Source organism: Engraulis encrasicolus, unplaced genomic scaffold (assembly GCF_034702125.1).
Source record: "Engraulis encrasicolus isolate BLACKSEA-1 unplaced genomic scaffold, IST_EnEncr_1.0 scaffold_25_np1212, whole genome shotgun sequence".
Lineage (NCBI taxonomy): Eukaryota > Metazoa > Chordata > Actinopteri > Clupeiformes > Engraulidae > Engraulis > Engraulis encrasicolus.
This window is the reverse complement of record NW_026945544.1, coordinates 2,327,265-2,337,264: the sequence shown is the minus strand read 5'-3', so window position 1 is coordinate 2,337,264 and position 10,000 is coordinate 2,327,265. Positions and strand designations below refer to the sequence as shown.

Here is a 10,000-nt window from a genome sequence, read left to right as displayed (position 1 = left end):
TTGCTTCACTTACTCACTCACTCACTCACACTAGAGACACACAGAGAGAAGGACTAAAAACGGAGTGAAAGAAGAGAGAGAGGGGAAAAGGAGGACAAGGCTATAATTAATTGTAAATGGAGTAACGGCTTAGCCTTTGCTTTACCTCTGCTTTCTCCAGGTGTGCATGCGTGCGTGCGTGCGTGCGTGCGTGCGCGTGTGTGTGTGCGCGCGGAGGTGGGAAGACCTTAATAAAGAAGGAGGGCCAGCCATGGCCGTCAGGCCTCAGACACCAGCCTACCTGCCCACTCCCCTCAACAGACCACAATTACCCTCACACCTCATCACACCACAATACACCAAAACCACACACCACCTCCACCACCTCAACCACCACGCTCAGTGCCCTGATACAAGCACAGATAGGGGAAGTGAGACAGAGAGTGGGAGATGGAGAAAGAAGGAGAGTGTGGTGTAGGAGACTGATAGAGGAAGAATAGGAGACCGAGCGAGCGGGAGAGAGATTGAGATCAAACGGGAGCGGGAGAGAGGGTGTGAATGGGTAAGGGTAACGGAAAGTAGGTAGAAAGGAACAGCAGAGAAAGGCATGGCTGAACTCTTCTCTTTCACTTAAAAAGAAGGAAGAAGACGGAAGGAGACCTCGTTTAAAACACTGCCATCATCAAGGTGATGGTGCTGCAGCCCATGCACGTGCCAACTACACTACACACACATACAGCAATGCCCTCACTTCTCCTTCCTCATCCTCTTCCTTGTCCTCTCCTTCCTCATGTCCCCCTCACCTCTCCTCCCTCATCTCCCCCTCACCTCTCCTTCCTCATCCTCTTCCTTCTCCTCTTCCTCGTCCTCCTTCTCTGCCTCCTCTTTTTCCTCTCCTTTTCCTCTTTTTAGTGTTTCTATCATGTGATCGGGAGAGAGGGAGGATTGAGCTGGTGTTTTTTCCCCCCCCTTTCTCTCTCTTTTTTTTTGCTGCTTGATTATCTTGCCTGTATTTCTCATCAGCTCAAATCAGTGCAATTACACGGCGGGCTAGAAAGGAGGAGGTTGATGCGCTGCGATAAGGGCCCCGGGCCCCAGGATTAGTTCAGTGTTTCTTTATATCTCAGTGTCTTATCTGGGAGAACCATCCTTGACATTACCTGTCAGCGGCCCACTGACTCGCTGGGCTCACCTCTCCTCGCCTCACCTCGCCTCTCCTCTCCTCATCCTCATACCCAGCCCTGATTGTCCTATTCCCAGATCTAGAACACAACACACACGCACACACACGCACACACAACACAGTCTTACACGCCACACACACGTACACACACACACACACATACAAGGATGTTAGCTTACACATTACACGTGCACGCTCATATCAGGTGCAGAGACAAGAGACCTTGTTGGCCCCTCTCCTCTTAGCCTGCTCTGGGTGTTGCGGCGTGCCTTTTTGTGTGTATGCTTGAGAAACGCGGCAAGCTGTTCGACACCATAGCTTACTGTACGCCAAGGACGGGCAACTTTCTTGATAAAGAGGGCCAACATTTTTCATTGTCACCATCAGAGGGCCACATACAAAATGATAAACATTTTTTTTGTATATTTATACCCGAACAGTTATTATTAAACCATTGGATTATAACATGATATGATGTCCTTGATAAACAACGAAGGCACATGTTTAGTTTTAAATACATTTTTATATACTCAGGTTTATTATAATGTTGGCACAAAATTAAATCATTTTTTTATCAACGGGCTGCACTGAGTGAGGAGGCTCCAGTTGCCCATCCCTGCTGTATGCGCTATCTCACAAGTTCAGTCACACAGAGTTCAAGGTTTCTTGTAAGTCACGGGATGTTGTCACAGAGGTGAGCTGAGGTGCCCAAAAACAACAGTACTTTTTATCATTTCCATTGTTGGAAGTATGCAGGAGTTAGTTCTGACCAATAACTTGTAGTGACATGCACTTAAGTGTTATGAGTTTTCACGGCCTGATGACAATCTCCACTTAAGGTGACATGCTGGGACAAGAACGAAGATTAATTGAAGATGCCAAGTGTTGTCATGTCTCTGCTGTGAATTGCGCACATCCAGTTGAATAGGGTTTGCAACATTGTGTACATGGTTTTGGTTATGAAATGCACTTAATGACTTTGTGAACTCTGCTGTACTCAATGGCTTGTCATTTTAATGGCCTGGAAGAACCCGTCTGTCAACTTCTTCGTGTGGCGTGTTAGTCATAAAAGAAAAAAAGTTGGTGTGTCCCGTGATCTGCATGCCTGTGCTGTTGTTGGTGGTGATTTACAGTGAATTGTTTATTTTGTATGGGTGTATGTGATTTCTTGTGTTTTGGCATAATCCTGAAATGAGGGATTAAGCAACTTTGAACATGATGGATTACAATCCCACAGCAATAAAGCGGGCCCCTGGGCATGGGTTTGTGTACGGCACTTAAAAACTACTCATTAAAATGAGATGAGTCCCTCTTACCAAGATGTGTGGCCATGCGCGTGCCACTGGAGTAATTGCGCTGAACCATATCTCGTACTAAGTAAACATAAATGCCCTACCCATATGGGCCGACTGTGTTTCACTCAGTTCAGTGCATTCATTCTAACAGAAACTAGTTACAGCCCATTTGTGCAATGCTATGTTCTGCGTTCAGTGCCAGTTGTGTAGCCAGAAATTTGTTCTTGTAAAGATTAGAAAGCGGCTTACGTCTTCATGTCTGGCACATGTGTAGGTTCCAAAAAATAAATGAAGGAGAGAATGGTCTAAAGCAGGGGTACTCAATTAAATGTCATCAAATGGCAGTTTTTTAATTTCCCCCCAAGTAAAGGGGACGACTTTCATACATACTGTATGTATTATGGTTGCCAACTGTCAATGAAAAAAATTCGGGACACTTAAATGAGGTGGGGGGTCTGGGGGTCCTCCCCCAGAAAGTTTTGCATTTCTTAGATGTAATTTCCCTCATTTTAACATCCCGTGTCCCGTTTCAGCTTGATACGGAACCCGTACTTTTATCTCTAAATTCCGAAAAATGTTTCCGTATTTCAAAGGGCTTGTGGGAGGCCAGAACCTTGCCGTCCAAGGGCCGCATCTGGCACCAGGGCCGCCATTTGAATAGCCCTGGTCTAAGGTCTTTTATACTGATGTAATAGTACAAGCTTTCATAGCATATAGTATAAAGAAAAAATAGTCAGAAGTCAGGCCACCATCCATGCAAACATTTACAACGAAGGCACGCCCTTATATCCTTCGTAGGGAATGTTGAAATTGTCTGGCTGGCGCGCAGATAAAGTCGGGTGGGTATAACCGGGTGTAAACCATATACCAGGTTATGTACCTGGCATATGAAAGATCTCTGGCATGGCGCCTGAAATCCGGCGTGGGACAGTACGGCACATTCCAAATTTCAATTCAATTCAATTTCAATTATTTTATTAAGGGATAGCCCCTTGAGATGTTCCATCTCTTTTTCGAGGGGGTCCCTATAAACATCAAAAACACATCCACATCAGAGCTCTTCATCACTACAGGCTAAGCAGTCCAGCGTCTCTACCCCAAATAGATTTATAGGAAAGAATCAGCAAGTAAAACACAAAAAATTACATTTGTATAACACTAAAAAGAAATGATAAATAAAAGGCAAATAAAGGACTCAGGAGAAAACCACAGTTGAACACAGGTGCTAAAGCAGGCGTATAGACTTTTTTGTTGTTGTTGCTTTAAGTCAACGACCAAGAAAGCAAGTGCACTGGTCACATGAATGCAGAAAACTTAGTAAGGATGATTTAAAGAGAGGAAATATGAAATAGATCTCAATGAGCTGGGTAATCTATTCCAGTCAGAAGGGGCTTTAAATTTGAAGGCACGCCTTCCTATTTCTTTCGATATGCTTGGCACAGAAAAAAAACAAATGATCAAGATGATTTGTGCATCAAGTAAGCATAATAATACCGTTGAACTCTTTTGTGTCCTTAATGTCAGGCTTAGATGTTCTCACTGCAACCTTTTGAATAGCCTGTCTGAGATTGGTGTGTTTTAGATCAGATTGTGCGAAAACTGGTTGGTCCGTGCTTTACATATACAGTACAACTTACCACGTGCTTTGCATATAACAATGTCACACACCTGCATTTCACTAAATTTTCTTGTAGTTAAGTCTACAATTTGACACTGAACGATACAACACATTAATCGACTTGTGCTCCTATGTACATTGTTAATTTGTGCTTAGATCAGGCACTGTGGTGGTGCGATGGACTGACTGTCACTAGGGTTTTGACGTGAGTGCTCTCTGACTACCATGCCAATGAGACTGGCTCTGCTGTGTTGTAGTCAGAGCTCTAGTTTGGTATCCCAGAAGGCCTATGTTCGGGACCTGGCGGGGCAACTCTACTGCCCTTTGTTACAGGTGGTGACATCTCTCCCTTACCGCGCAGCACATTAGTGTTTAAATCACCATGTCATGATGGTGAAGTCTTTCCCCTTCTCTCCTTTCCACTGCTGGCCTATGGTGTATTTGCTAACCTGTCCATCTGTGCCCCACTGCTTCACAATGACATGTTTTTGACACGTTTCCTTATCCCCACCCCCTTCCTCTGTCCTTTCAGGCCTACGATGGGTTTGCCAGCCTGGGCATCTCTCGTCTGCTGGAGCCCTCGGACATGGTTCTGCTGGCCATCCCGGACAAGCTGACGGTGATGACCTACCTGTACCAGATCCGCGCCCACTTCAGTGGCGAGGAGCTCAACGTGGTGCAGATCGAGGCCAACAGCAGTCGCAGCACATACAAGGCAGCAGACTTTTTACATTTCCCAACAGATTATTTTGATTTTCTAGCTAACTTTTTAACCATTTCCTAGCCATCCTCTCTGGATTTCTTATTACTTTGCTTGCTCTAACGCATCCTTTCTTCCACTCCACTCCACGCCACCTCTCTCTCTTTTCCACAACGCCCCCTTTGTCATGCCACACACCTCTTCCTCCCTTCACAATCTGAACCCAAACCACGTCCCACCAACTCCTGCCACTTTCATCCGTGGTCTACACTCCAAACCTCAACCTTTTCTCTTACCCACTCATCTTACCTCGATCTGTCCTCCCTAGGTGGGTGACTTTGAGACGGACACCAACAGCTCCATCGACCAGGAGAAGTTCTACGCCGAGCTGCACCAGCCATCCGCCGATGGCACTGCAACCGCTGAGACCAACGGCGCAGGCGGCGGTAGCCACGACGAAGGAGCAGGGCCTATGGAAGAAGGGGAGGGGTCTGAAATGTTTTCGGCCAATCAGAACAGGCACCTGGCCAGCAGCCCTGCCCCCTCCACTTCATCCTCCGGACAGGGCAGCATCGCTGCCACCAGCCAGCGCTCCACGTCACCCCCAGTCGCTTCACCCCGAATGTTCGAATCGCACCCCAGGCCTGCACAGAGGACGGCTGCCTTCACCAGCACCACAGCAGACCCTGGCAGCAGCAGCAGCAGCAGCAGTGCTGGCCGACCCACACCAGAACCACGGCCACTGCAGAAGGCCGACACGCTGGACATGGGGGACCTTCCCCAGCGGGTGGAGAGGAGACAGGAGGCCACGCTCTCCTCAACTGCCACCACCAACGCCGCAGGGCCATTCGACAGGGACACAGACAAGTGGCGGCGTGGCGACGGTGTCTCCACCGAGGCTGATGGAGAGGACTCCTTGGACTCCCAAGGATCCCCCAGGCCCAGGCCCTCGCCCTCACTGCAGCAACAACAGCAGCCCCTCTCCCCCTCCCACAAGCTGGGCTTCTCCTACAACCGCGACGCCGACCTCATCAGGAAGAAGCGGGCCAGCCTGCGGCACTCAGAGTCGGACACCACGTCTGACAGCAGCAGCCCGCCACCTCCACAGCACCAGAACCACACGGACTCCACCCCATCACCCACCACTAGACCAACACAGGTACGGTACAGATGCGCCTTTTACTCTTAAATTCCCATAGAAACATGAATAACTACATATAAACGTGTATGAACTCTGCACAGACTCTACCCCACCACCTATCACTAGACCAACACAGGTACAGACACACTTCAATCTCCATCTAAGCCATACATAGGAATATGTAAACGTATATGAACATTCCCCCACACAGACTCCACCAGCCCACCCATCACTAGTCCAATACAGGTACAAATACGCCACTAGATCACTACTGGTACAGGTATGCCTCTTCTGGTCGTCCAGTTATACATGACCACCCACTGTACCCACTCAGTTAACTGGTACAGGTATTTCTCCTCTTTTTTTCCCCAATGGGCATTCATCCGTGTGGGGCAATGTTTATACTGTGTTTATTATATGGTTGTGACGTCATCAGTCGAATGCTCCATTCATATCAACGGGGCTCCCCAACGTTCGCACGTCTGTTATTTTTCGATAACGGACGGGTTGGTCTATAACAGACCGCTGTCAATGGCAGCAAGACTTTTCACTGCTAAAGCGACTTTTCAACAAGACTCTAATCAGCTGCTGTGATAGACAACACCTGTTGTCCTGGCTCTGTTGCCTAGCGGTGTTCCACAACGGCACTGTTTTGTTTTGCGCAGCAACAATCTTAACATTAGGCCTAAATAGGCCTAAAGAAATGTCCCCGCCATGTGTGAGTCATTTAAGTATATCCATATAATAAGCGGGTTAACTTTCGGCGAGTCGGTCGCTTTGTGGAATAGCATCTAAAGATTCTCTCTGTCGTGCTGCTATTCCACGGTAGCGACCTTCTCGCCGAACGTTAACCCTTACATATCACCCCACCACTAGACTACCGGTACCACAGGTAGAGGCTCTTCTCTTCTCTTCTCTTCTCTTCTCTTCTCTTCTCTTCTCTTCTCTTCTCTTCTCTTCTCTTCTCTTCTCTTCTCTTCTCTTCTCTTCTCTTCTCTTCTCTTCTCTTCTCTTCTCTTCTCTAAGCCCATGCCGGTTACACATACATATGTACTTCACTCATGTTGCTTGCTGGTTGTGTAGATTTCTCCACTTTATGAACTCAATTCACTGAGTACAGATAGGCCTCTGCCAAACAGACATGCACTTAAAGCAATACTTCAAGTCATTTTTTACACTAGCTTGCTGCTCTCAATGGGCAAGAATTACACCATGCAGGTTTGTCGAAGCAGGAGCTGACCTATACTGTAGTTCAAATGAGACAATTTTGCTCCCAACCCGTTTGCTAACTAAAAGAAGAGCACGAAAGGCACTTTTTTTGAACATAACCCATCTATTTTTCTATCTCCCCTCCACCTCTATGAAGCTCCCGTGTGTAGTTCACTCATGTTGCTGCTTGTGGAGAGAGGAGGAGGTAAAGGAAGGGAAGGGCAGGGGCAAACTCGACTCTGCAGGAGAAAAAGCTTCAAACCCCTGACAGCAAGCGAGCGTTGTAATGTCGACATTTCATTATGTTTTCCTTTCTGCGCGCCGATGGTAATATTCTCGGCGGCGCGCCCCCGCCGTTCCACTTGAGAGACTCCTCATCTGCCTCACCGCTCTGCTCTGCTCTGCTCGACTCGGCTCCGCACCGCGCCAGAGAAGCATTTCCTCGTCCTCATCCTCCTCCACCACTCCCATCCCTATCCCATCACACCTCTGCCTCCTCCTCTCCTCCTCGCCACGCCGCGCTCCTCCTCTCCGCTCCTCGCTTTATCAGACAGCCGTATGGAACCGCTCCACACACTGCTCCGCGTTTCAGCCCAAACAGCCGTCAACAGGCTAGGCCCCTCAACCCAATCTCAGACAGATGTGCTGCTTTTTATTTATTTTCTTGTTTATTTATTTTTTTTGTAGTTGTTGACTTGTGTGCCATGTTTTTGTGGGAATGAGGATGGTTGCCAGGGAAACCAGGGGGGCACAGGGCGTTGTACCGTGACGACTACTCAGCCCCTGATGTCGTTTCTTGCACCTTGGCCATCATCGGCCTATCTCTCTTTCTCCCTCTGCCTCTCACTAGATCACTTCCTCTCCCTATCTCTCTCTCTCTCTCTCTCTCTCTCTCTCCCAATCCCCCTCTCTTCTGTTATCTCTCTCTCTCTCTCTCTCTCTCTCTCTCTCTCTCTCTCTCTCTCTCTCTCTCTCTCTCTCTCTCTCTCTCTCTCTCTCTGCTTCTCTCCCAATGTTGCTTGCTCTATCTTTTTCGCTCTCCCACTATTTCCTTCTCCTTCTCCGTTTATCCTGCTATCCCTTGTTCACTATAGCTCTCTCTTTCTGTCTGTCTGTTGGACAGGCTGCCCCTCTCTCTCTCTCTCTCTCTCTCTCTCTCTCTCTCTCTCTCTCTCTCTCTCTCTCTCTCTCTCTCTCTCTCTACCCCTTCTTCAATGTATCCTAATCTTCCTCTCCCCCTTCCTGCTCTCACTCACTTTTTCCACGTCCTCCTCCAATCTTTCTATCCCCCCTACTTCTCTCTCTGCACTTTCTTTGTCTCCCATTCTCTCGCTATCCTTCTCTCTATCCCTCTCCCTCTCCCTCTCCCTCTCTCTCTCTCTCTCTCTCTCTCTCTCTCTCTCTCTCTCTCTCTCTCTCTCTCTCCTCTCTCGGTGGAGTGTGTGACTCCCCAGTGTGTATGGCTGCTGTCGTCCTCTGTTCTGTGGCGTGGATTACCGCCGATGGGCGCTCTGATAGCGCTGCCAGGCTGGCGTGGTAGCGGGCGGGGGGAAGGCGTTGGGCGCTATCTGCCTGGGCGCCTGTCAGCGCTCCCCCGTGCCTGATGCTTGATGCCTGATGTCGGTGTTGGTGCATCTCCCGACGCCGTCGAAGCCTCGGCTGCTCATCGAGCCCCGTAATGACAACGCCGTCTCAGTCACTGTCACCTCTACCGATAGTGCCGGATTTTCCACGCTATGAAAAAAATAAACTCACCCGCAATACAGTAGATGCTAATCCTGCTGGTACATTAAATATATCTCTTGCCTACCTAGCTTATTTACTGTATACAAATACATTCTCACTGTCCTGCTCTCCAAGCATAAATAGACAGAGAAATGCACACGTCTATATGGCCAGAGGCCTTCAGGTGGGTTTCTTAGCTGGTCTCTGATTGGTTGTCTGTCTGTCTCTCTGTCTGCTCCAGGAGTCTGCACCTGTTCCATCACAGAGCCCCTCAGAAGAGAAGGTGAGCCAGAGCCATGTTTGTTTCAAAGTGTCAGTGTGTCTGTAAGTGTGTCCTTCTGTGCGTGTCTCTGTGTACGTGTGTCTCTGTGTGCGTGCGTGTCTGTGTGCGTGTGTCTCTGTGTGCGTGCGTGTCTGTGTGCGTGCGTGTCTGTGTGCGTGCGTGTCTGTGTGCGTGCGTGTCTGTGTGCGTGCGTCTCTGTGTGCGTGCGTCTCTGTGTGCGTGCGTCTCTGTGTGCGTGCGTATCTGTGTGCGTGCGTGTCTGTGGGTGCGTGTCTGTGTGCGTGTGTCTCTGTGTGCGTGTGTCTCTGTGTGCGTGCGTGTCTGTGTGCTTGTGTCTCTGTGTGCTTGTGTCTCTGTGTGCCTGTGTCTCTGTGTGCCTGTGTCTGTGCTTGTCTGTGTCTGTGCTTGTCTGTGTCTGTGCTTGTCTCTGTCTGGACAAAGACAAAGCAAGTTCAGTGCCTACCCATCCAGTCCAGTGTATCATTACCCAAATTATCTCTCTCCTCGTACTATGTTGCAAGTTGCCTTGCTTACTTCCATTGCCTATCTCCCTCCTCCCCCTGACTGTGTGCCCCCTGCTCCCCCAGAAGGTGCTGTCTCGTCAGGAGGAGCTGAAGGAGCGTGCCAGGCTGCTGCTGGAGCAGGCGCGCCGAGACGCCGCCATGAAGGCTGGCACCAAACACACCGCCCAGACCACCCCCGCACGCACACAAGTCATAGACGTGAGTGGGAAAGAAATACAACACGCACACGCACGCACACACAGACACACACACACAGACACACACACACACACACACACACACACACAGACACACACACACACAGACACACACACACACAGACACACACACACACACACAGACA

At 49.0% G+C, this 10,000-nt stretch overlaps 1 protein-coding gene across 2 annotated transcripts in view; it reads left to right on the top strand.

Moving 5' to 3' along the window:
- Positions 1-10,000, top strand: part of ehbp1 (EH domain binding protein 1) — a 286,125-nt gene that overhangs the window by 171,718 nt on the left and 104,407 nt on the right. For both annotated transcript variants that reach the window (XM_063192821.1, XM_063192822.1), the window contains exons 13-16: positions 4,608-4,790; positions 5,104-5,934; positions 9,092-9,133; positions 9,721-9,855. In XM_063192821.1, coding sequence (XP_063048891.1) covers positions 4,608-4,790; positions 5,104-5,934; positions 9,092-9,133; positions 9,721-9,855 — 1,191 coding nt within the window. The remainder of the gene's footprint in view (positions 1-4,607; positions 4,791-5,103; positions 5,935-9,091; positions 9,134-9,720; positions 9,856-10,000) is intronic.